Source organism: Pistacia vera, unplaced genomic scaffold (assembly GCF_008641045.1).
Source record: "Pistacia vera cultivar Batoury unplaced genomic scaffold, PisVer_v2 Contig906, whole genome shotgun sequence".
Taxonomy (NCBI): domain Eukaryota; kingdom Viridiplantae; phylum Streptophyta; class Magnoliopsida; order Sapindales; family Anacardiaceae; genus Pistacia; species Pistacia vera.
Genome location: NW_022196786.1, coordinates 420,663 through 448,211, shown reverse-complemented (window position 1 = coordinate 448,211; position 27,549 = coordinate 420,663). Strand labels below are relative to the sequence as shown.

Sequence of the window (27,549 nt, the reverse complement as noted above, 5' to 3'; positions counted from 1 at the left end):
GTCTTTTCGGATTGACATTTCTGCACTTAAAAACAAACTTGGATTTACGTAATCATCCATTGAATTATAACTTTAACACGTCAAGGGCATAATTAATTAATTATTGCAGAAGAAGTTAACCCAGAATGGTATAAAAGTCCATATTGTTCAGATGTGAATAAGACTGAATGAAAAAAGAGGGTCTTTGGCTTAAAAAAATAAAAAAAATAAAACCATGAGTAAAATTAAATAGAGTGATACTAGGCTCAAGACCATTTTCACTAATTTTTTCTTATAAACATGACGTGTTAACTCATAATTGGTTAATTCATAATGAGTTCTATCTACCCAACAATAGATCTTACTTATTTAAATACGAGTTATCACATTAGCGTTTGTAAGAAAAGTTTGTGAGAAGTATTTATCAGTCTATCTTTATTTAATTAAATATTAACTATCTTCTTATAACTAAACATAGCCTTGACGGTGGGGAGTAAATTGTTTTTTGAAATACAGGAGAGGGAAGTTTGTTTAGTGAAATCTTAGGGGGGAAAATGTAATAAACTCTTATTATTATTTTGAAAATGTTTAGGACTTTGATGTTACTGTTTGGAATCTCTGGGTCTAGACGTATTTCTTTTGATATAATAGAAGATATCTCTGGTTTATTATGTTCAAAAGATTGGTTTAACTTATATCAATTTTCATAATCAGTTTCAATAATATATCAGGGTTAGAAGTTCTGTCACCATCACAGGCATTGAGGTGGGTCTCCAATATCAAAATGTAATCTATTATAATATATAATATCCAAACTCAAATCTCCAGATGTGATACGACTCATTCATCTATATTTATTGAATATTTATGGAATTAACTTTTTGTATACATTCATCCATTCATTAGATGATAGGTCAATTTGTACATCTGGTATTATTCTTTTATGATTATTGCACTAGACTGTAGATGTATGCGTGTTTTCTCGGTGAAAGATGGTCATGGATTCTTGTATTTCTTCAAGTGTTCGCCCATTAGTCTCTGGCACAAGCTTTGCAATAAATAGGATTGTGAAAGCTCAAATGCCAGAGTATATGAAAAATGTTCCTGCAATTGTTTGGATAGAATATTTTAAATTATAGTAAAAAAAGAAAAGAAAAAGTGATCGAGAGATGTAAAAAAATGGGGGGGATTGGTTTAAAAAATACATACCTGTTGGGCTCCATTCAAACATAAAATTGAAAGTGTATGCAACAGCCCAAGCGCATACAGAATTGGCAAAAGTTGAAAGGCTTCCAGCTGAGCCCTTGATGTTCATGGGAAATACCTTAAATGGAAGCTTGGTCATTTCTCAAATTTTCAATCACACTGATGAACCAAACTGAATGTAGAATCAAACTCTGATAGAATTTTATACCTCGGACATTATTACCATTGGCAACCCCGTCATGCCTATGGAGAAACTTATTATATAGGCCTGGATACATATATGATGATTGCAGCATCAATCAGCCCTTGTTATTTAATTTTCAGGAAAAAAAAAAAAAAAAAAAAAAAATTCAGTTTCAGTATTGTATTACCATTATGCCAATATAAACCAAAACTGGAGTGATCTCCTTCCAATAGTTGTGATACTGATCATGAACAAACATATCAAAGAGTTTTCAGTGTAAAGATTATTAGTGAATTTTACCATTTCAAATCATAAACAGACACAAAATATGAAGATTTCTGCTTTGGGAGGAACCTGCAGACAGAATGATAAGCCAAGAAGGAAGAAACTGAAGCATGTTCCGGAGCTTGAAACCTGCATGACATTTGAAACTTGTGTATTCACTTATTGCTATACTTCAAGAAACTTAAAATGAAGTTCTTATAGCATGAATTCTAACCATAAGAAGTGGTCTTCTTCCGGATTTGTCTATTAAGATAACAGATACAAGAACAACCGGAATCTGCACAAGATTTTCAATTGGTATATATATGAAATTGCAGATGGAAAAATCTCTTAATTCACTTGCAGTTTATAAGAGTCAATTAGTTACCTGAATAATAGCCATGGAGATAGTCCCCACTTTACTTGAAAAATCTTTCATGAAATAAAGATTCATATCAGTCTTTACTAATTGTTTAAACTTTATCAATAAAAACATTAAGCAACACTGAAGGCTGTTCACTTACTAGCTGCTTCAAATATGGAACTGCAATAAAACAAAATGGCATTAATCCCTCCCAATTGCTGCAATGACATAATCCCAATTCCCACCTAAAACAATCGCAGAGTTCAGAGAATTAATTCACAGAAGAAAATTTACCACAAAAATAATTGTTTTCTTTTTCATAAACTCACTATGAGTGCATTAGCATATCTGGGCCGGAACAGGTTAAAGATTCCTTCTTCGGATTGTTGCTGAAAGGCCTCTGTGTAAACCTGCAGAATAAAAGAAACAAACATATCAGGTGGGATATGCCAATACTTCTAAATGAATTTTTTTTTTTCCTTTGAGTTGAAATTCAAGATTAAGAAATAAAATATTCACTTTGATGTTAGCTGATTCCTGAGAAATATTAGCAGTCCTTCCCCTAAGTTTCTGTAGAGCAGCATCTATTTCTTTCTCTCGACCAACCATCGCCTGCAGTTAAATACAGATCGAGCTATGATATATGGTTCAATGACTCCAATTTGTCAGACAAAATATTCAGAATAGGACTCACCAACCATCTAGGGGATTCAGGAATGAAGAATATACCCAATACTTGCACAAAGCATGGAACAACAGCTGAAAATTTGAGGAATGGTGTTCTTCTTATTAAAGTTCTGTAAGTACCTAAATCAATTAGTATTTCTATAAGGGCTAGAAGAAATTACCGATTAGAGCCAAGGTACGCCAGGAAACAACAGTTCCAAGAACGTACATCAGTAATATGCCGCTTGTCACCATCAACTATAAACTTAAACGATCAATGAGTTGGCTAGATCCGAATCCAATAACATTACTACCTAATACATTCTAAAATGATAAAATCTAACCTGATTAACCAATGTTAATGCTCCTCGAATATCCTTAGGTGCAATTTCTGCAACATATACAGGTGCCTGTTTTAAAACAAGAGTGCAAATTACTGTCATGCTTCCATCAATCATTCATATGAACTATTGAGCTATAATTTGCAACGTTTAGTAAAATTACCACATAAAAAGTGAGGCCTATCGCAATTCCCAATGATAATCTTCCAAGATCCAGGGACCAGGCAGCCTAGAAAACAAGCATTTAGTTGATCAGTTTAGATGAAATTAGTTCTTCTTCCAATTTCTAAGTTTAATTTATTCGAAATTGAGAATGAATTGTACATTGGAGAATGCTATTGCCAGCCACCCAATGGTGAAGAAGAAATCTGCTAACCAGAACGCCTGGTTCATAAGATCATTAATTAGTTGAAGTTTTTTAAAGTTTGAAAATTTATGGTTAGAAGGAAAAAGAAAAAAAAAAAAAAAAAAAAACTTACTTTTCTCCTACCAATGAGATCGGTTATTTTCCCGTTTACTATTGAACCAACCAGTCCTCCAATGGTCAATGCCGAACCAAAAACAGAGTACTGCAGAGAGACAAAAATACATCAAAACAAACATAAATTTGCTAAATTTTTGTGGTCTTCTTTATACAATTAATGACTTCTTGCGCAGAGAATACTTGCTTCTGCGACTGAAAGGCCAAGGTCCTCCATGATTTCAGTTTCAGTAGGCGACGAATATCCAGCCTAAAAAAGAACAATAAAACATCATACCAGTCATTAAAACTTGATTTTCATTACATTAATGGCTTATAAAAAATGCCTATTAAGTCTAAACTTAATTCAAAAATGCAATTCAACAGGAACCATAAACCAAAGGAAACTACTTACACAACAGCCCAAAACTAAGAAACCGCATATAGAAATGAAGGTGCTGAACACAACAATGGGAGTAGCAGAAGAATCACTTTGTTCAGTAATGTCACTGCCATCACCAGTATGATTTGATTCAAGAATTGAAGAACCTGGTAACAGTCCTTCCTCCAAGCTTTGTGATCTCCTCATTTTAAGAACAGGTAATGGAGCGGATTTAGGTAATCATAAAAGAGGTGGCATTTGTATTGGAAATTGAATCCTACTACTTACCCCATTCACATTCCTAAGTTTCATACAATTCGTAGGTTTATAAAGCATTGAATCGACCCATAACTAGTTTACGTTTAAATCATTTGTTTATGTTAAATTCTTGACTTTGATTCATATCAAACAATTTACGCATTGGGGTGGGTCTCCCAGAGTCGTAATTAATCTATTAAATATAAATAATTGTCCCAATCCATTTAAAAAAAAAAAAAAAAAAAAAAAAGGTTCCATCTGCAAGTCTCACCAACCCTAGTTTCCAAACTATCACATGCCCAACTACTTATCTAATTCCTTGAAAGAGTAAACAACTTTTCCATACAGGTTTGCCTTAATGACATTTTCCGACCTAAAGTTAATATTCTGTTACTACCCAAAGCCTATTCTATTGCAAAAATTCTCTCCGTCACCACGAATTTCTGGTATTTTTTATAGAACTCCTCTCACTCCACACCTGATTCTCGGATTATCATCACTGCAAAACTAGTGTTTCTTGTTCTTAGCTAATTTCTGATTTCCGATGATACCTTGATATGCATTCATTGGTCACCACCATTAGATCCACTAACCTCATTCTACAAACCCTCTTACCTTAGCTTCTGGTAACTCATCGAAAGCTAGTAAGAAAGTGATGTATTTTGGTGCATTAACGAATAAAACCTTGGAGGGAAAGTGGTATTTTAAAATTTTTTGGGTGGAAAAGGGTTATTAAGACAAACCTTGGGTGGGAAAAGTCGTTTACTCTTCTGACTCTGAACATTAATATTTCGGTTTGGCACTCTTATTCCAAGTAATAATGAATCAGAAAGAGAAGCTAATTAAGGTTTTCATATCTAATCCCTAAATTAATTATTACTTGTTTCCTAATGACATATGGTTTGTGAAGAGGGTTGTGTTTATTTCTTCAAGTCTTCGCCCTTAGTCTATGATATAGCTTCAATGAATCTATTATTCAATTCGTCAGACAAATTAGAATTTGTAGCAGGATTAGCCAGCCATCTGGGGATTCGGGAATGAGAAGAATACGCTAACTACTTACACCAAGCATGGAACAATAGCTGAAATTTTTAAGAATCTATCTTATAATTAAATTCTGTAAGTACCTAAATCAATTAATACTTTAAGAGCAATAAAAAATTACCGAAAAGAGGCAAGGCGGTGGAACACACAGTTCCAGAAAGAACATTAGTGATATACCGCATGTGAGCATCAACTGTAAACTTAAAAAATATTTGTAAGTGATAAATGAGTTGCTGGACTCAATAACACAATCTAATGCAGTCTAAACTGCTAAGATGTTACCTGATTAGCTGTGTTGATGCTTCTCAAATATTCTTAGGTGTAATTTCTGCAACATATGCAGGTGCCTGTTTAAAAGGTATATTCAGTAAACAGGTGTAATACTGTCAGATGCATCAATATGCCTTTAAATAAATAAACTATAATGGAATATTCAGTAAATTACATACCAATTATCAAGATGTTCTCTAAGATCCAGAAACCAGCATCCTTAATCCCATCAACAGAGAAAGTGAGTTATCAAAAAAGCATGTTGATTCAAGCTAATATTTCTGAGAATCTTTTCGTCTGTTGGCTCCCAAGATGAAAGTAAACTACCATTTATATTATCATGATTGTTTCTTTACAAAATCAATCATGCAACATCCTTCTTCAGATTCTAAATCTTGTTTTACTGTTGTATGAATTGTGAGAAATGAAAATTGTATAACAAGAAAACCTTGGCGAATTCAAGAGTGAAACCCAATGATGAGAAAAATCTGCTAACCGGAGCGCCTGCTTCACAAGATAACCAAATTTTTGAGAATTGTTAAAAAAGTTAGAAAGTTTATGTTAGACCATGCTGGTTACACAGAAAATAAAATAAAAAAAAAGAACTTACTTCCTCCTACAGCGAGATCAGTTATTTTCCCATGTACTAATGAACTTACCAGTCCTCCAATTGTCAATAACGAACCAAAACAGAATACTGCACAGAGAGAGAATACATTTTACATTCGGGAACATTTAATTCACCTAAATTTGCTTAATTGTGTTGGTGATGTGCTTGTAACATAAGAGGGAGTTGAAATCATAACTTAATGCTTACTGCTGCAACTGAGTGGCCAAGATCCTCCAGATTTCAGATTCAATAGGCGACAAATATCCTGCCTGCAAAGCAAGCAGAAATTACCACTACCAGTCATTCAAACTCAAATTACATCAATGGCTTATAGAGTAAAACAAAGTCATTACTTACATAGCAGCCAAAACGAAGAAACCGAATATGAATAAAAGGCTGACGAACAGTAAGAAGTTGCAGAAGATCACTTTGATTATCAGCTAATTCACTGCCATCACCAATTCAACCATTTTTTCAATAATTGAAGACCTTGGTAATAGTACTTCCTCCAAGCTTTGTCTCACCATATTGTGCATTTTTGAAAGAAAGAAATGGATATTGAAATGTGTGACAATCCAGCAGGATTTTGTAAGAGACTAACAGAATACCGTTCCATATGTACATTTTGAACAGTATTGTTCAATTATTTTCTCACTGCGAAGAAGGAGACAACACTCTTAATAGATTACTTTGCTGTCTACTGCTTTGATATTTGTGAGTATAGGGACCATTTCTCTGTTTTGTGACCAAAATCAATCACATTATTTGGGTTACCATACAAACATCTGTTCCATACCAGTTAGTTTTCCTAATCATAACCACACTAATTCTCATATTTCATGGATGATTAAGCATACTACACTTCAAATCCCACAAATGGCTCTTCCAACTTCCAAGTGAAGAAGAGAGATTTTGGTGAAAAGAATATTTAAAACCTTGAGGTTTTGGATTTGCAGTTGTAAGAATGTTTTGTCATTATAATTAAAGAGGATGTTATGCAATCAAACCAAGAATCAACCACAACAACCAGAAAACAGAAACACAAAACAATCAACACCGGATCTTTACCGTGGTTCACTTGCCCTTTGAGCAAGCTACATCCACGTTGAACTCTGGAAAGGGAGTTCGCTGCACATGATTATAGAACAACCACTTACGTCACGATTACAAGATTACACCTAAGAACCCAGATCAAACAACTCTGATTCAACCCGTAATCTGCTCTAGGAATCCTCTAACTTGGAAATCCCTATAACAAGAACACAGAAGCTCTTCCCTTGACTGATTAACCAAACCACCAAAGAAACCGTACGATTGCAACTGAAATCAGACCAAAAGAAAGAACCTAATCGCACAAAAGAAAAACGAAACACGACTCTGACTTTTTTGTTTGATACCCTGTTAATAAGAAACCCTAATCTTTTATAGTGTTGACTAGAGGCTTGTGATCTCAACCGTTGGTTTTTCCTCTGAATCAGCAGTCAGGATCATCTGGAGTGCTTCTCAAAACGACACTGTTCCATTAAAACTTAGTACGACGCCGTTTCAGCAGTTCACTCACAACACTCCACCTTGAATGCTAAACATTCACAGTGCAGCAAACCCAAACAGTTCTTCATTGTTCTGGTCTTCACAGGTTATCTTACATGCAGCAGGTTCAAGCAGTGCTTGAACTTTGCAGGTGAGACAACCTTGGTTCATGTCAGCTGGATTATCCTCAGTGGATACTTTCTACAAGATCATTCCGTGTTACTAAGTCCCTGACGAAATGGAAGCGCGAATCCATTTGCTTGGTCCCGCTATGGTATATGGATTCTACTGAGATGAATTGCACTTTGACTATATGATAATATAGTAACCTTGCCATCAGTCAATTTTGCTGGCTAACAACCTTGTAGCCACATAGCTCCTTAAACCTCAGCATAGCAATATTACTTTGCTCAGTTGTTGAGAGAGCAAACAATGGCTAAAGCTGTGACTTCCAGCTAATGCAATTTCTCCAAGGGTTAAGTAAATGAAGTGGTGGATTTCTTGTGTCTTTGTCACCTGCAAAATCAGAGTCTACAAAACCACCAAGTCAGTGTATTATGCCTTTTACAGAAATTTAAACCAACATTCAGGGTACCATTAATGTACCTAACACCATTTTAAGGCAATCCAGTGCTCACTTGCCTGATTTGCCATAATCTGCTCAGTAAGGAAATGGAATAGGACAAGTCTGGTCTGGTACGATCTTCCATACATCAAAGATCCAACAACATTTGCATAGGGGACATATTCCATTTTGATTATCCAGATAGTTGTAGGGCATTGCTTCTTGTTACACACACATGGTTTGTAAGAGGCATGGACACTGGTTTGAATCAGCCATACCAAATTTAGAATTAGTTTTTCCAAGTATGATTTGCCTAATGATTAATCACTGTTTACCCTTGTCCTAATATGATTCTAGGATTCTTTTTTGCATTTCCTAGATCCTTCATGTCAAATTCGATCTAGCTGACCCTTTAACTCATGAATTTAGACTGAGACCACACAAGTAACATATCATCCACATACAGTAAAAGATATACAGGCAGATTATGATTCAAATTAAATAGAAACAATTGTAATCATACTCCTAGTGTATCCTAAGTTACAATGAAATTGTCAAACCTCTTATTCCAACTGTCTTGGGGACTGTTCGAGTCCATACAGTGATTTGTGTAGATGCACACACGGTCAGGTTTCTTAGGATCAATAAAACCTAGAGGTTGGCATGTAATCTCCTCTTCTAGTTACCATGTAGAAAAGCAGTGGTAACATCCATCTGTTCTGTCTCAGGTATAGATGGCCAATAATGGAGAGCATTAACCTAATGGTTTTCTTACTGACACAGGAGAAAAGACTTCATTGAAGTCTATTCCTTCGCGTGTGGGTGAACCCTAGCTACTAGCCAGCTTTGTACCTAAGAGGGTCAGTAGCTAAAATTCCCTCTTTAATCTGTACAACCATTTGCATGATTAGTTTGGGCCTTGGGTTTGGGAACCAAGGACCAGGTTCTGTTTACCTCAATGACCTCATTTCCTCTTCCATTGCTTGCCTCCATTTGTCTCTTTCCTTAGAGTTCATTGCTTCTTCATCGAGTTTGGTTCTGTTCTTGAATCCCTGTTCCTGCAAGCAAAGAGTGTATATCAGTTCAGCATAAGAAACCTGGCAGGGGGTCTTACCTCCCTCCTTATTTCTTCTGGCAAGTTGATAGTGTTCTAATTGTACATGTTGGGGCTCTGGGCATCGCTTCATTTCTTCACTATCAGATCCAGGATCACTCTGGTCTGGTTGGTTTTCTGATGCTTGTCCTCATTGGGTTGAGGTGGTTCAGCTTGCGACCCACAGGCTCCACCCAATGTTGTACTCTCAGTGTATCCTTGGTAGGTTCAGGTGGTGGTACTGGTACCAGTGTCTGTTCAGTGGTTTATCAAGGAACAACCCATTCATTAAAGACCACATCCCTGGCATAATGATTTTTACCCCTGGTGAATTTCTATCCCAGAGTATTGTACCCTTGTGTACCATTGCTTCCTAGGAACACACATGGTGGATCTAGGCTCTAACTTTCCTCCCACTGTATGGATAGGCTGCACACCCAAATATTCTCACAATGGCTAAACCAGGCTTTCTTCCTGACCATACTCTTCAGGACATTAAAATTTATGGCAATGAGGGGCTCCTATTTATCAGATGGCTGCAGTGGAAAGGCCTCTCCCCAGAGGTATTAGGTAACCCTGAAGTGAACAGCAAGCATCTGACTTCTCTAGAGTGATCATCATCCTCTTAGCTACTCCATTCTGCTGAGGGGTTCTCCTCACAGTTCATGTCTTAGGATTCCTTGTCAATACAAACTTATCAAATTCAGTTGTACAAGTACTTAATCCATTGTCAGTCCTTAGAGTTTTTACCTTTCTGTTAGGTGGTTTTCCACTAGGGCTTTCCACTCTTGAATTAGACAGTGCCGGTCCTTAGTTCTAAGGGTGTAATCCACCTTTTCGCTAAAACATCATTACAATGACAGATAAAGTAACTACTGCCCCCATGAGACCTACTCTCTCAGGTCCCCATAAGTCTGAATGTATGTATTCTAAACAACCTTTGGCACGGTGTATGCCTTTTGGGAAACGACTTGTGCTGTTTTCCTAAGATGCAGTTCCACAGAATTCTAGGGTGTGTGTAGTGGTCCTTTCCTAACATGCCCTGGTTACTTAGGATATCTAATCTCTCTGACTCATATGTCCCATCCTAGGTGCCATTTTTCGGTTACTGACAAATTTGAGGTGACAAGAGAAGAAATTAGCAATCAGGAATAATATTCCCACATAAGATGTATAACCCATTCCTTTTTTCTCCTTCAGGATTAGATTTGGTTTTATACACATCAGCACCCATTTTCGGCTCTGTAACAACATCCTTCCTCATCTAAGGTTTTAAGGATATGAAGTTCTTTTGAGGTTCTGGAATGTACTAACATGAGTAAGGTTATTTAGTTTCCCACTACAGAGTCTAAGGTTATACTACCTTACCTTTGCCCTGCAGGTATTGTTGTTCCCCATGAACACAGTCTCCTATCTATTCCTCAAAGTCTTGAAACCGTCCTTATTGGGGCTCATGTGAGAAGAGCCACCCAGAATCACACCACCTCTCTGTATTGTCAGAAAACAGAGACAATAAGCTCCTCTATTTCTTCAGCTAATGTGTTTGGATGAGGCTAGGTTACTCCTGTGTTTCCTGCTTTTTGTTCTAAACCATTCAAAGCAATTCTTCTTCAGATGACCAGTTTTATTATAGAAAAAACATTTTAGACTTGCCTTATGCTTATTGTTCATTCACCCCGTTTTTGTTTTTGGACCTCTGGCTAGTGTGACTGCCTTTACCAGATTGAAAGGTATCTGATTCCCTAACAAACAGGGTACTCCTATTTCATTTTTGGACCTTAACTCAAGTTCTCTAGCCTTAAGACCAGCCACAATCAAGTCACACTAGGGCACAGATACGGAATACTGGAATGCTTCTTAACAACAAGATAATCCTCGGGTAATTGAGTTTTAACAGTACATGGCAAGACTAGTTCTCAGTTCCTGATCTGTGCCTTTAAAATTAGGTCATTTTTTAGGAATTATCTAGGTTCTCCTCTATTTGTCTTGCTACTATCCATTTTATAAGAAAAAAGCACCCTGAGAAAAGCTAAGTTTGGTGCAGATTGAAGTGCATTAAAGTTTCGACGTTTACCCCATAACTTCCAAAGGAGGTTTCATTCATCAATCACTTCCTCAGTCACTGTTGCGAGAGGTCATCACGATCAGATTGTAGGTGCTTCGTCACTTCCTCTTCCTTCATTCTCTCGGCCATCTTTTGATCTTTCCAGTGCAGAACCGACGATTATGTGAAAGCAGAGCTTCATTTTCTTCTTCCAACTCCCGCAATTTGTCCCATGTATTGGGAGATCTCCATACGTGTAGTGTCGATGTATTATACAGATAGTGCATACAGTCTAAGTGTAAGTGGTGTGTAGACCAAAGTCGCCAAATACTACCAGACAGTTTTAAGGCGGTTACTGGTTCCAGCCTATATACCTTAAACTGACAAAAATGAAAAAGAACACTGGTATAGACTCAAGGCAATGACCAAGATTTCTCTCTAGCCAGTGTTTTGGATGCAATCTCATAAAATAACCCCAAGACTCAGCAAGAATCAAAGTTCTAAAGCTCTAGGAACCTTTGGATTGAGAAACCCCTAAAATATGGAGAACCCTAATTTTTCGAACAAACCCTAATTTTTTGTTCGTCAAAAAATTAAACGATTTCTAAAACCTGATACACCCTAGGACGATGGCTCTGAACCACTGTTATGCAATCAACCAGAATCAACCACAAACAACCAAGAAAACAGAAAACACAAACAATCAACATCGGATCTTTACCGTGGTTCACTTGCCCTATTTGAGCAAGCTACATCCACGTTGAACTCCGGAAGGGAGTTTGCTCACTATGATTATAGAACAAACACTACAGTCACGATACAAGATACACCCAAGAAACGATCAAACAACTCTGATTCAAACCGTAATCTGCCCTAGGAATCTCAACCTAGAAAATCCCTAAAACAGAACACAGAAGTCATCCCTTGACTGGATAACCCAAACCACTCAGAAACCCGCAGATTACAATTGAAATCAGACCCAAAAGAAAGAACCCTAATGCACAAAAGAAAAAAAACACGACTCCGCTTTTTCTGTTTGATACCCTGTTAATAAGAAACCCTAATCTTTATAGTGGTGACTAGAGGCTTGATCTCAGCCGTTGGTTTTTCTCTGAATCAGCGGTCAGGATCATCTTGGAGCTGTCTCAAACGACACCGTTCCATTAATAACTCAGTACGACGCCGTTTCAGCATTATCAAAACAGAGGATGAACTTATGCTGATATTAGGATTAAAAAGATTTCTACACCATCACTGTCATTAAGATGAGTCTCCCAAATCAAAATACAATCAATCATGGCATACAATAATTATCCAAAAGGGTTTTTTTATATTCAACATAGGCTAATAAAAATACCCTTCTGAAAAACAAATAATAATAAAATAAAAACCTGGTTTCCAAACTTAAAGTCTCAACTAACCTGTTTCCAAACTTACATGTCAAACCCTTCATTTTCTAACTCTTGAAACCTAGTTTCTGCTTTGGATCTTTCAAGGAAACAGTTGAAAGACCTAAAATATCTATATCCATATTTATATATATCTTATTGGTGAGAGAGGGTCATTCTGCTTGAACTTCTTCAAGGGTTCGCCCTTTGTCTCTGGCACAAGCTTTGCAACAAATAGAATAGTTAAACCCCAAATGCTGAGAATATAAAAAAGGTTCCTGCAATTGATTAGTATGAAAGAGTTAAATAGATCATATGCCGTAAAATTTATAGTGAGAGGGAGAAACAAAAAGTGGGGGATTGGGTTAAGGGATACTGTTGAGCTCCATTCCATCATAAAATTGAAGGAGTATGAAATAATCCAACCGGATAAAGAATTGACAAAAGTTGCAAGGCTTCCAGCTGAACCCTTTACATTTATGGGAAATACCTGAAATGGAAGATCCTGGTCAATTGGAATCTTACAAGAAACCATCTTGTAGTGCTGAAATTCTGTTAATATTTTCACGAAAAAAACATGAATGTGGAATAAAACTTGATGGAGTTTTATACCTCGGACATTATTAGCATAGGTAACCCTGCCATGCCTCACGAGAAACTTACGATATACAGCTGATTAAAATATACAGCATCATTAATAAACACACTGCTATATTGATATATTCTTTGCAAAACCAAACTATATAAGATGAAGAATAGAAGGAATAAAATTGTTTAATGTGTTACATTATGCCAACATAACTAAAATTGGAGTGATCTCTTTCCAGTAGCCATGGTCTGATAATAGAACAACATAGATAAGGGTTCTTTCAATGAGTAAATTAATCAGTTTGGCATAAATATAAGTTTAAGAGAAACCTGCAAACGAATGAAAGCCAATAAGGAAGAAACTCAAGCAGTTTCCGGTGTTGGGAACATAAGAAGTGGGTCTTCCAGATTATTCTGTCAGGAAACAGATATACAAAACAGCAGGAATCTGCACAAATTTCATTGGTTATGAAAATGCTGAAGGAAAATGACTCCTTTTTACTTGCAATTTGTAGAGTAAATTACTGGATAATAGCTATAGAGATGTCCCAATTGTACTTGAAAAACCTAACAAAGATTCATTTCATTAATTGTTTAGACATTATTTATTAATTAAAGAATAACAACACCTAAAAGGCTTTAACCTTGGCTTTAAATATGGAACTGGCGTAATATGCAATTCCAGAGCTCCCCCCACTGCTGCAGTGAGAGAAGCCCACTCCGACCTAAACAAATCAAAGAATTAATTAACAGGTATAGAGTAGTCCAGTCACAGAAAGGAAAACTTCCTTGCCAAAAAAGGTTATTTCTTTAAACTCATAAGGGAATATGCATATCTAGGTTGCAATAAGTTGAAGATTTGATCATCGTTGTCGCTGAAAAGCCTCTGTGTAAAGCTGTGCATAACAGGAACTTAACTATTCATCACGATACACATGGGATATGCTAAGACTTGAAAAAATGAAAGAAGTGGAAGTTCACTTTGATGTTGCGCTTCTTGAGAAATATCAGCATCCTTCCTCTAAGTTTCTGCAGAGTAGCATCTAATTCTTTCTCTCGACCATTATTGCCGCAGGCGCACAGTTCAAAACATATTTGCATTTAAAAGACTTGCATATGATATATGCTTCAATGACTCTAATTGTTTGACAATATATTGAATAGGACTGACCAGCCATCTAGGGGATTCTGGAATGAAGAATATACCAAACACTTGCACATGCATGGAATAACAGCTGAATTTTAAACAATCTATGGTAATAATGTCTTTGTAAGTAGCCAAATCAAATAGTTCACGAAAGGCTATAAGAAATTACCATTAGAGCCAGGGCGCGCCAAGAAACAACAGTTCCAAGAAAGAACATTAATGATATCACAAGCATAATAACTGTAAACTTGACAATTTTGTGCATAATCAATGAGTTGGATAGACTCAATATCACAATCAATAGTAAAATGCTAAGATCTACGTGTTAGCTGATGCAATGTTCCTCGAAATCTTAGGAGTAATTTCTGTAACATATACAGGTGCCTGTTTTAAAACAAGAGTGCAAGAACTGCTCATGAACAATAATGTTTATAAATTAGTCAACTATAAAATGCAGCATTTATTACTATTACCAGTAAGTCATAGGGCAATTCCAACCCAATGATCTCTTCCAAGATCCAAGGACCAGACATCCTTGAAACAATCATTTAATTGATGAAACCCATCAAGAGAACACAACAACAATTGGAGTTCTAAGTTGTATTGAAAATGTTAAATAATTGTGAGGAAAGTGAAAATGTGTTCAAACAAGAAACCTTGGCAAAAGCTATAGCCAACCACCCCATGATGAAGAAAAAATCTGCTAACCAGAGAGCCTGCTTCATAAGACCACCAAATTAGTTGAAAATTATCGGAAAAGTTAATCAGTTTAGAGAAGGAAAACTTATTTCTCGACCAATGAGATCGGCTATTTTACCATTACTAATGAACCTCCCAGTCCTCCATGTCTATATGACCAAAAAAATGAGTACTGGAAGAGAACAAAAGTACTTCATGCATTTCGGTTGAACATTAATCAGCAAAATCTAGTTAACAAACTGGTTTGCTAACAACGTACGTAAGAGGTAATGATAGAGGACACAATACTTACTGCGCACTGAGAGGCCCAGGTCCTCCCTGATTCCCGATTCAGCAGGCGACGAATATCCTGCCTGCGAAGCAAGCAGAAATTACCACCAGTCATTCAAAACTCAAATTATCAATGGCTAATAGAGAAAAAATACATTACTTACACAGCAACCAAAAACGAAGAAACCGCATACGGCAATGAAGGTGCTGAACAAAACAGTAGGAGTGGTGGAAGAATCGTTTGATATACAGTTAATTCACTGCCACCAATGCCTCGATTGGTTCAAGAATGAAGAAACTGGTAATAGTCCTTCCTCCAAGCTCTGTCTCACCCATATTGTGCTTTCTTGAAAGAAAGAAATGGAGATTGAGATGTGTTGACAATCCAGTAGGATTTTCTAAGTGGACTAACAGAAAACTATTTCTATTAGTTTCTAATGATATCCACACTTATTAACTTCTCACATTTTCTTGGAGCAAGGGCAGAGTTGGATTCTTAGAGTAGGAATCTTGTGGTTAAACGTGATAATTAAGCATACCCCACCTGAACTCTTCAAACTTCCAATAAAAAAAAATATTAAGGTCCTCTGATATTTTGGATTTGTAACGTGTAAGAATGTTTTATATTTATAATTAAAAGAGGATGAATTCATGTTCATGTAGTAGAATAAAAAAATGATGTCTCACCATTGAAAGGCGTTGAATCAAGTAGGGTCGTAGTAACAGACTTTTTCACTATTACAACATGAAATAATTGTCCCAAAAGTGTTTTACAATTTAAACATGTGTACCCTCACCTTGAAAGGCGTAAATCAAGTAGGGTCGTAGCACCACAGAATTTTTCACTATTACAACATGAAATAATTGTCCCAAAGGTTTTTAGATATTTAACAGAGGGTAAATTTGAATCACTGTTACCCATAAAGTTACAAAAATGATTTATCTAGAGCTGGTTTGGGACCAGGTGCTCAGGGTTTGGGACATGAGTAATTCTAGGACCCAGATTTTTTTTTTTTTTATTTTTGGGGCGAACAAATTTTTGGAGTTTTTCAGTACTTTTCAGGGGTAAATTTATAAATTTTGAGGCTTGGATAATTTTTTTTTATAAATTTTTTAAGTCTTTCCCTATAATTATGTTTATTTTAAATTTATAGGGGTTTTGGTAATTGTACAAGGGACTAAAATGAAAATATGGAAAAAAATTTGGCCCGAGCCTGGGACCGGAGGAGGGCCTTGTGGGAGGGACGCACCCTCCTCCTTAGGCCTGGTCCCGTTTGGGGCACAAGCCTCCTAGGATCGGGTTTTGGGCTGGGTTTTTGGACCTAGTCCCGAATGCCCACCTCTATCTATCTACCATTCTCACCTAATTTTGTTCCCAAAGTACATGTCCAACTAAGGGTGAGCACGGGTAGCGGGTAGAACGGAATCGGGGGGAAACCGGAACCGGAACCTACCCAAAATCGGTACTGTGCGGGTAGGTTAGTTCCAATTTTTTGGCCGATACTGTGCGGTTCCGGTTCCGTTCTTGTGTGTGGGGACCGGAACGATCAGAATAAAAGGGTACCCTGTTTGGACCTGTGGGGGTACCCGGTTTGGCACCGCTCTTAGCCTCCGTTTGGTCTGTTTGTCCTAGCTCCTGATTTTGTGGGTGTATGGCGGTTTCATATTTTATGACAAATCTTTATCCCTCGCACCAAAGTTCCCATTTTTCGAGACTTAACCTCCTAATCGATATCGACGAATCATTATGCTGTTCATGTTACTAATTAACCTATGCCCTACCCCCCTATTCCCCGCTTTCAGCTATTGTGCCTACTCATTTACTTCTTGACACGTTTCGCTTCCTTCCTTGACTCCCCATTGGAGTTCGTTCCACCCCCCTCCCCCGTGTTTTCCTTTTTTCATGTTATTTCCCCGCCTTTCTTTTTGCTCCTCCCCTCGTAGATTTGCGCGCCCCTCCCTATTCGTGCTTCTTCCCCTCTCCCGTTCTACGTCTCTCGTCCTCCCTTGTCCGAGGGGCCTTACTTCTCTCGTCTCCCTGGATCCTGCCCCTCCCCCTTTCCTTCCTTCGTTCCCCCTTTGCACTCCCTCTCGCGATATTATCTCCCTTATCGTTCTCGTTCCATGCCTTCTTCCTTCATCTCCTTTTCTCCCCCTCTTCCTTGCTCACCTACTCGTCTCCTTCCTGTCTCGCTTCCCATTCCTGTGTTCCTACTTCCTTCCGTGCCTTCTCCGTTCACCTTCGTCTCTTCTTCATTCCTCCTTCGCCCTTTCATTCACGCTCGCCTTCACCCCGTGCTAGGCGTTCTATATCGCTCTCCTTTCGCTCAGTCGTCCCCTGCTCCCTTTTCTTCTCCCCATCCCTACAACTTGCCACTTCCATGCATTACCCCTTTCCTTCTTTCCTCTTCTCTGTAGTCCACCTGTCTCGTCTGCTCGTTACCCTCCCTAGTCAGACTCGGTTACCCCTTCCCTCTCGTATGATATATAATTAATTATACATTACCTAATTACATGATTACTTAGTTGCTTATGGACATTTATTATACATAGTACTGAATTACAATTAGGACACCTAACCCCCTCGAGACCATCCTTACTTCACTATTCGAAATTTCCTTACTTCCCCGATTATATTCTAACCTTTGATGGTACTGCTTCTGTAATTAATGTGTCCCCATTACATATAATTAAAAAGATTCGTTACTAATTATAATCTTCTAGTTATAAAAGACCAATGTAATATATTAATATTACATACCGCCTTGCTAGTATGAGTCCTTAATCCTGGTGATCTACATAATTCACGGAGTCCTTACTAGCACATGATAGTTGCTTACATAATTAATTCTAACCTTACACTAATAGATGATTATATTACATGTGATATGACTATTAGAACTTATACACATTACAGATTATAAAATGAGCAATGATTATTTAATTAAATAATTAGAAATTTGAATCTATAATATATATTTTAAATTAAATACTCTACTAATTATAATCTAACCTTTTATTCCATTACATTATATTATGATCACTTAATTCATAAGTATTTACATCAGTTAAATGATTACTTATATTACTATAAATTTATAAATTATCACATTATAAAATTATAAATTTACTACTTATTATTATTATATACTTAATTAAATGTTAAAATTTAATCTAATTATAATTAACGAAAGATCTATATCTGTATTACTTAATCTTCCTATACACGATTACATTAATAATATGAATGCACATAAACTTAAATCATTCACATAATTAAATGATTACTTAATTGATTAGGAGTTATCAATATTTGTTTTGAAACTTAGTAATTACTAATTACTACATAAGTTTCTACGTTAACATTAACACAATATAATAAATGATTTAGAAATTTAATTAATTATATAACATTACGTATAACAATCGTCATTTTAAACATTACTTAACATTACCAATTAGTTACATACTTACTCAATTTTAATTAACATTATTATTTACTTATGATTATGATTACTATCCTTAATTATAGCATTACAGTTAAGGAAGTTACATAAATTAGTTATGAATTTATAACATACTTATAAACATTAGTCACTTTGACTATATTTTACATTATTATTATAACTGATTAAAAATTAATTAATTGATGAACATTATCTTATATAGTTATAAGTCAGTACTTAATCAATCATTTATACATTCCAATATAAACATTAGTATATTAATTAAATGATTGAAATTTAATTAATTATAATCTTAAATTGATAGATTTATAGTATGTATTACTTAATTCATTACTACTATTACATTATACTATTATAGTATGATGCAAAAACATATAATTTTAAAAAATTATAACTTACATATTAACTGATTAACTGCATTGTTATGACATTATATTATAAACATTAGTAATTAATTTATTAATTTACACAATACTTAATTAAATGATTAGAATTTTATTAATTATAACATTACATTATAAATTTATGGTATGATTACTTAATTAATTATAACATTCTATTATAAACAATATTACAATACTTAATTAAATGATTAACAATTTAATTAATTATAATATTACATTATAATTAAACCCTAAACCCAAATAGTATATTTGTTAGGGGTGTATTTGTAAACTTTTAAGGTATTTTTTGTCATTTTTAAACTAATAGGGGGCAATTGATTTTTTACAGGGTACCCCAGAAAGGAACCGGAACCTGCATTTTAGGTTCCGGTTCCTTGAATTGAAGAACCTGCACTGTGCGGTTCCTGTTCCGGTTCTTTTTTTTGGGAACCTGTACTGTGCGGTTCCGGTTCCCCCGGAAAATGGAGGGTACCTGGAACCGCTCACCCCTATGTCCAACCCTTTACCATCACTTAACTCTTGGAGTAAACGACTTTTTTGCCTTAATGACACTTTTCCACCCAAAAAGTGTCAAAATACCACTTTCCCATCCAAAGTTTATATTTCGTTAATACTTAAAATACACTTCACTTTCTTAGTTGGCATTCGGCGAGTTACCAAGAAACAAGGTAAGAGGGATTTTATAGACTGGAGGCTGTTGGATTGAATGGTGGTGGCCAATTGAATATTTGCTGTCGGAATCAATCAGAAATTAGCTAATAACAAGAAATCTTAGATTTGTGGTGGTTGGCAATCTGCGAGAAATCATGTGCCAAAGTGAGAGGGGTTTTGTAGAGAGGAGATTAGAGGTTCAAATGGTGGTGATGGAGAGAATTTTCGTCGCAAAATCGGCTAGAATTAGCTTCGGGTAGTAACATAATATAAACTTTGGGTGCCAAGTGTTATTTTAAAACTTTTTGGGTGCGGAAGTACCATTAAGGCAAACCTTGGGTGGGAAAAATCGTTTACTCTTAACTCTTGACTCTTTTTTCAATGAACATGGAATTTTGTATTTAATATTTATTGGCAATGGTAAACTTCTTAATTATGATAATAAACATGATCCGAATTCAAAAAAAGGAAATGGGAACTGCATGACTTTTAACGGAAAAAAATTGCTTTCAGTTGGAATTCAAGTTACAGAAGTGGAACTTCACTTTGATGTAGGCTGCTTCCTGAGAAATATCAGCATTCCTTCCCCTAAGTTTCTGTAGATTTGCATCTAATTCTTTCTCTCGACCAACCATCGCCTGCAGGCAACAGTTCAGTGGATACTCATATGATGTATGCTTCAATGAATCAATTATACTAATTTTTCAGACACATTAGAATTTGTAACAGGATTAGCCAGCCATCTAGGGGATTCGGGAATGAAGAATACGCCAACTACTTACACCAAGCATGGAACAATAGCTGAAATTTTTAAGAATCTATTCTTATAATTAAATTCTGTAAGTACCTAAATCACTTAATACTTTAAAGGGCAATAAAAAATTACCGATTAGAGGCAAGGCGTGCCAGGAAACAACAGCTCCAAGAAAGAACATTAGTGATATACCGCATTGTGAGCATCAACTGTAAACTTAAAAAATATTTGTTAAGTGATAAAAGAGTTGGCTGGACTCTCGTGCTTGCATCAAAGCAAGGGTGTAAATACTGTCATGATTTCATCAAATATGCCTTTAAATAAATAAACTATAAAATGGAATATTCAGTAAAATTACCACATAAAGTCCAATTCCAATTCCTAATGATGTTCTCTAAGATCCAGAAACCAGGCATCCTTAATCCCATCAACAGAAGAAAGTGAGTTACAAAAAAGCATGTTGATTCAAGCTAATATTTCTGAGAATCTTTTCGTCTGTTGGCTCCCTAAGATGAAAGTAAATTACCATTTATATTATCATGATTGTTTCTTTACAAAATCAATCATGCAACATTCTTCTTCAGATTCTAAATCTTGTTTTACTGTTGTATGAATTGTGAGAAAATGAAAATATGTATAAACAAGAAACCTTGGCGAATTCAAGAGTGAACCACCCAATGATGAAGAAAAAAATCTGCTAACCGGAATCCCTGCTTCACAAGATAACCAAATTTTTTGAGAATTGTTAGAAAAGTTAATAAGCTTATAGTTAGAAAGTTTATGTTAGACCATGCTGGTTACACTTAACAGAAAATAAAATAAATTAACATAAAAAGAAAAAGAACTTATTCTTCTCCTACCAGCGAGATCACTTTGCTGTCTACTGCTTTGTCATTTGTGAGTATAGGGACCATTTCTCTGTTTTGTGACCGAAGTCAATTAATTATTTGTGGTTACCATACAAACATCTGTTCCATACCAGTTAGTTTTCGTAATCATAACCACACTTAATTCTCATATTTTCATGGACAATTAAGCATACTACACTTCAACTCCCACAAATGGCTCTTCCAACTTCCAAATGAAGAAGAAGAGATTTTGGTGAAAAGAATATTTAAAACCTCTGAGTGTTTTGGATTTGCAGTTGTAAAGAATGTTTTGTCATTATAATCTAAATGAGGATGAACTTATGCTGATATTAGGATTAAAAAGATTTCTACCACCATCACTGCATTAAGATGAGTCTCCCAAATCAAAATACAATCAATCATGGCATACAATAATTATCCCAAAAGGGTTTTTTTATATTCAACATAGGCTAATAAAAATATCCTTCTGAAAATACAAATAATAATAATAATAAAAACCTGGTTTCCAAACTTAAAGTCTCACCTAACCTTGTTTCCAAACTTACATGTCAAACCCTTTACATTTTCTAACTCTTGACACCTATGTTTCTGCTTTGGATCTTTCAAGGAAACATGTTATGGAAAGACCTAAAATATCTATATCCATATTTATATATATCTTATTGGTGAGAGAGGGTCATTTCTGCTTGAACTTCTTCAAGGGTTCGCCCCTTTGTCTCTGGCACAAGCTTTGCAACAAATAGAATAGTTAAACCCCAAATGCTTGAGAATATAAAAAAGGTTCCTGCAATTGATTATGTATGAAAGAGTTAAATAGATCATATGCCGTAAAATTTATAGTGAGAGGGAGAAACAAAAATTGGGGGGATTGGTTAAGGTATACCTGTTGAGCTCCATTCCATCATAAATTGAAGGAGTAATAATAATCCAACTGGATAAAGAATTGACAAAAGTTGCAAGGCTTCCAGCTGAACCCTTTACATTTATGGGAAATACCTGAAATGGAAAGTCATCGTCAATTTGGATCTTACACAGAAACCATCTTGTAGTGCTGAAATTCTGTTAATATTTTCACGAAAAAACATGAATGTGGAATAAAACTTGATGGAGTTTATACCTCGGACATTATTAGCATAGGTAACCCTGCCATGCCCATCGAGAAACTTACGATATACAGCTGTTAAAAATTACAGCATCAATTAATAACCACACTCGCTAATTTTGATATATTCTTTGCAAAACCAACTAATATAAGATGAAGAATAGAAGGAATAAATTGTTTAATGTGTTACCATTATGCCAATAAACTAAAATTGGAGTGACTCTTTCCAGTAGCCATGGTCCTCATATTAGAACAAACAGATAAGTTTCTCATATAGAAGTACATTAATCAGTTTGCATAAATATAAGTTTTAAGAGAAACCTGACACAGAATGACAAGCCAATGGAGAGAACTCAAGCAGTTTCCGGTGTTGGAAACCATAAAGATGGTCGTCTTCCAGATTTCTGTCAGGATAACAGATATAACAACAGCAGGAATCTGCACAAATTTCAATTGGTATATGAAAATGCTGAAGGAAAATTGACTCCTTTTACTTGCAATTTGTAAGAGTAAATTACCTGGATATAGCTATAGAGATAGTCCCAATTGTACTTGAAAAACCTAACAAGATTCATTTCATTAATTTTTAGACATTATTTATTAATTAAAGAATACACACACTAAAAGGCTTTAACCTACTGGCTTCTTCAATATGGAACTGGCGTAATATGCAATTCCAGAGCTCCCCCCCATTGCTGCAGTGAAAAAGCCCCACTCCGACCTAAACAAATCAAAGAATTAATTAACAGGTATAGAGAATCAGAATACAGAAAGGAAAACTTCCTTGCCAAAAAGGTTATTTCTTTTTATAACTCACTATAAGGGAGTATGCATATCTAGGTTGCAATAAGTTGAAGATTTGATCAGCTGCTTGTCGCTGAAAGCCTCGTGTAAAGCTGTGCAATAACAGAAACTTAACATATTCATACTGACTACACATGGGATATGCTAAACTTGAAAAAATGAAAGAAGTGGAAGTTCCTTTGAGTTAGCTGTTCTTGAGAAATATCAGCATCCCTTCCTCTAATTTTCTGCAGAGTAGCATCTAATTCTTTCTCTCGACCATTCATTGCCTGCAGGCGCACAGTTCAAAACATATTTAGCATTTTAAAAGACTTGCATATGATATGCTTCAATGATCTAATTTGTTTGACAATATATTTGATAGGACTGACCACCATCTAGGGATTCTGGAATGAAGAATATACCAAACACTTGCACCATGCATGGATAACAGCTGAAATTTTAAACAATCTATTGGTTAATAATGTCTTTGTAATAGCTAATCAAATATTTCAGAAAGGGCTATAAGAAATTACAAATTAGAGCCGGCGCCCAGGAACAACAGTTCCAAGAAAGAACATATGATATTCCCAAGCATACATCAACTGTAAACTTACAATATTTGTGCATATCAATGAGTTGGATAGACTCAATATCACAATCTATAGTAAAATGCTAAGATCTTACCGTGTTACTGATGTCATGTTTCCTCGAATATTCTTAGGAGTATTTCTGTAACATATACATGCCTGTTTTAACAAGAGTTCAAGAACTGGCTCATGACACAATAATGTTTATAAATTAGTCACATAAATGCAGCATTATTACTATTACCATAAGTCATGAGGGCAATTCCAATTCCCATGATACTCTTCCAAGATCCAAGGACCAGACATCCTTGACAATCATTTAATTGATGAAACCCATCAAGAGAACAACAACAATTGGTTCTAAGTTGTATTTGAAAGTGTAAATAATTGTGAAGAAGTGAAATGTGTCTAAACAAGAAACCTTGGCAAAAGCTATAGCCAACCACCCCATGATGAAGAAAATCTGCTAACCAGAAAGCCTGCTTCATAAGACACCAAATTAGTTGAAAATTTCGGAAAGTTAATCAGTTTAGAGAAGGAAAACTTACTTTTCTCCGACCATGAGATCGGTTATTTTACCATTTACTAATGAACCTCCCAGTCCTCCAATTGTCATTATTGAACCAAAAACTGAGTACTGGACAGAGACAAAAGTACTTCAGTCATTCGGTTGAACATTAATCAGCATAAAATCTAGTTAACAAACTGGTTTGCTAACAACGTAATAAAGGTAATGATAGAGGACAAATACTTACTGCTGCCACTGAGAGGCCAAGGTCGTCCCTGATTCCCGATTCAGCAGGCGACGAATATCCTGCCTGCGAAGCAAGCAGAAATTACCATACCAGTATTCAAACCTCAAATTACATCATTGCTAATAGAGAAAAATACATTACTTACACAGCAACCAAAAACGAAAACCGCATACGGCAATGAGGTGCTGACAAAACAGTAGGAGTGGTGGAAGAATCGCTTTGATATACAGTTATTTCACTGCCATCAGCTATGCCTCGATTTGGTTCAAGAATTGAAGAACCTGGTAATAGTCCTTCCTCCAAGCTCTGTCTCACCATATTGTGCTTTCTTGAAAGAAAGAAATGGAGATTGAGATGTGTTGACAATCCAGTAGGTTTTCTAAGTGACTAACAGAACACTTTTCTATTAGTTTTCCTAATGATATCCACACTTACTAACTTCTCACATTTTCTTGGAGCAGGGCAGAGTTGGATTCTTAGTAGAAGAAATCTTTTGTGGTAAACACGTGATAATTAAGCATACCCCACCTCAGTTCCATCCCACACAAACGCTCTTCAAACTTCCAAAAAAAAAAATATTAAGGTCCTCTGATGTTTTGGGTTTTGTGTAATGTTTATTATTATAATTAAATGATGGAATACATGTTCATGGTAGAAAAAAAAATGATGTCACCATGAAAGGCGTTAATTAAGGTGGTTGTCGTGACTTTTTCACTATTGCAGCGTGAAATAATTGTCCAAAAGTGTTTTAGACATTGAACAGAGGGTACTATTGAATCTGTTACCCATCTGAAGTTACAAAAATATGATTCTATCTACCAGTCTCACCTAATTTTGTTCCCAAAGATCATGTCCAACCCTTTACGGTTACTTAACTCTTGGAGTAAACGATTTTTTTTGCCTTAATGACATTTTTCCACTAAAAAGGTTTCAAATACACTTTCCTACCCAAAGTTTATATTATGTTAATATCCAAAACACTCTTACTTTTTCAATTGACGTTCAACGAATTACCAGAATCAAGGTAAAAGAGGTTTTATAAAGTGAAGGCTGTAGAACTAATGGTGGTGACCGATTAAATTTCTATCGGAATCAATCGAAAATTAGCTAAAACAGAAATATTAGATTTGTGTGTGGTTGACAATCTGAGAGAAATCATGTGCTAAGTGAGGGTTTCTAGAGAGAGATTAGAGGTTCAAATGTATAGGAAAAATTTTTTGTCAAAATCGGCTGGAATCGGTTTTGAGTAGTAATGAATAAAAACTTTGGGTGGAAAAGTGTTATTTTAAACTTTTTGGGTGCGAAGGCCCATTAGGCAAACCTTGGGTGGGAAAAAGTCGTTTACTCTTAACTCTTGACTCTTTTTTCAAGGAACATGGAATTTTGTATTTAATATTTATTGGCAATGGTAAACTTCTTAATTATGATAATAAACATGATCCGAATTCAAAAAAAGGAAAAGGGAAAAAAACCAACATCCACATTAAAGAATGACTATACAGATATATGGACGTTTATTACGAGTCTCTAATATATCTATACATATGTTACTGATGAAAGAGGGTCATTGATGCTTTGTACTTCTTCAAGTGTCCGCCCCTTAGTCTCTGGCACAAGCTTTGCAACAAATAGAATAGTTAAACCCCAAACGCTTGAGAATAGGAAAAAGGTTCCTGCAATTGATTATGTATGAAAGAGTTAATTAGTTCATATGCCATAAAATTTACAGTGAAAGGGAGAAATAAAATGTTGGGGGGGATTGACTTAAAGGCGTATCTGTTGAACTCCATTCCATCATCAAATTGAAAGAGTATGAAATAATCCAAGCGTACATTTATGGGAAACCTGAAACGGTGTATCTGTTGACTTAAAGGTGTTAGTTATACCCAGAAAAATATTGTCATTTATGATTTAATAATTAATATGTGTTAACGTTATGCCAATTTAAACTAATATTGGAGCGATCTCTTTCCAATACCCATGATCCTGATCATAAAAAACAAATACAGATAAGAGTTCTCCATATAAAGTTCATGAATCAATCTGGCATAAATTTTAGTTTTAAGAGAAACCTGCAAATAAAATGACAAGCCAATAAGGAAGAAACAGAAGCAGTTTCCAGTGTTGGAAACTACAAGAAGTGTTCTTCTTCCAGTTTTATCTATCAGGATATTAGACATAACAACAGCAGGAATCTGCACAAAATTTTTCATTTGGTAATTGAAAATGCTGAAGAAAAATTACTCTTCTTCATATCATTAGAAATTGTTTATTGGTTAAAGAATAAAGCAACACTAAATTAAGGCTTTAACCTCCTGGCTTCTTCAAATATGGAACTGGCATAATATGAAATTGCCGCACTTCCACCCAGTTGCTGTAGCGACGAAAGTCCCACTCCAAGCTAACCCAATCAAAGAATTAATCAACAGGTAGAGAGTAGTCACAGAAAGGAAAACTTCCTGGCCGAAAAAAGGTTATTTCTTTTGATAACTCAGTATAAGGGAATGTGCATATCTGGGTTGGAATAAGTAGAAGATTCGATCATCGGATTGTTGCTGAAAGGCCTCTGTATAAAGCTGTACAATGATAGAAACTTAACTTGTTTATACTTTCTACACATCGGATATGCTAAGTCTTCAAAAAAAAAAATCAAAGAATCAATTCTTTCCGGTTGATATTCAAGATATAGAAATGGAAGTTCACTTTAGTATTAGCTGCTTCTTGAGGAATACCAGCATCGCTTCCTCTTAAGTTTCTGCAGAGTAGCATCTAGTTCTTTCTCTCGACCAGTCATCGTCGGCACTCGGCAGGCAGTTGAAAAC

The 27,549-nt window shown here is 35.6% G+C and overlaps 1 protein-coding gene, 1 long non-coding RNA gene and 2 pseudogenes across 2 annotated transcripts; all 4 read right to left on the bottom strand.

Annotated features, from left to right (window-relative positions):
• Positions 1–756: 756 nt before the first annotated feature.
• LOC116119775 (sugar transporter ERD6-like 5) lies at positions 757–4,265 on the bottom strand. The gene is made up of 18 exons (XM_031405710.1): positions 3,880–4,265; positions 3,673–3,735; positions 3,484–3,573; positions 3,329–3,388; positions 3,168–3,233; positions 3,008–3,073; positions 2,846–2,921; positions 2,692–2,756; positions 2,517–2,609; positions 2,327–2,407; positions 2,158–2,242; positions 2,022–2,065; positions 1,869–1,931; positions 1,724–1,783; positions 1,557–1,610; positions 1,394–1,453; positions 1,189–1,303; positions 757–1,083 (listed from the first exon to the last, which is right to left on the bottom strand). Exons 1-18 carry the CDS (start codon positions 4,051–4,053, stop codon positions 1,055–1,057), a joined length of 1,344 nt encoding a protein of 447 aa, XP_031261570.1. The 5' UTR covers positions 4,054–4,265; the 3' UTR covers positions 757–1,054.
• A 9,334-nt stretch (positions 4,266–13,599) lies between these two features.
• Positions 13,600–27,521, bottom strand: LOC116119796 (annotated as a pseudogene).
• Positions 21,827–22,842, bottom strand: LOC116119778 (annotated as a pseudogene).
• LOC116119782 lies at positions 23,117–23,585 on the bottom strand. Its single transcript, XR_004126444.1, has 3 exons — positions 23,417–23,585; positions 23,239–23,320; positions 23,117–23,160 (listed from the first exon to the last, which is right to left on the bottom strand). It is a non-coding gene; the product is annotated as an uncharacterized LOC116119782 (long non-coding RNA).
• Positions 27,522–27,549: the final 28 nt, after the last annotated feature.

Bases quoted from the DNA above. Each gene is read 5' to 3' on its own strand.
- LOC116119775 (XM_031405710.1), bottom strand. From the start codon at position 4,053: ATGAGGAGATCACAAAGCTTGGAGGAAGGACTGTTACCAGGTTCTTCA. The intron at 2,922-3,007 runs GTTAGATTTTAT...TTAAGTTTATAG, and splicing joins CATTAACATTGGTTAATCAG to TTGATGGTGACAAGCGGCAT. The intron at 1,304-1,393 runs GTATAAAATTCT...CTTCCATTTAAG, and splicing joins CAATGGTAATAATGTCCGAG to GTATTTCCCATGAACATCAA.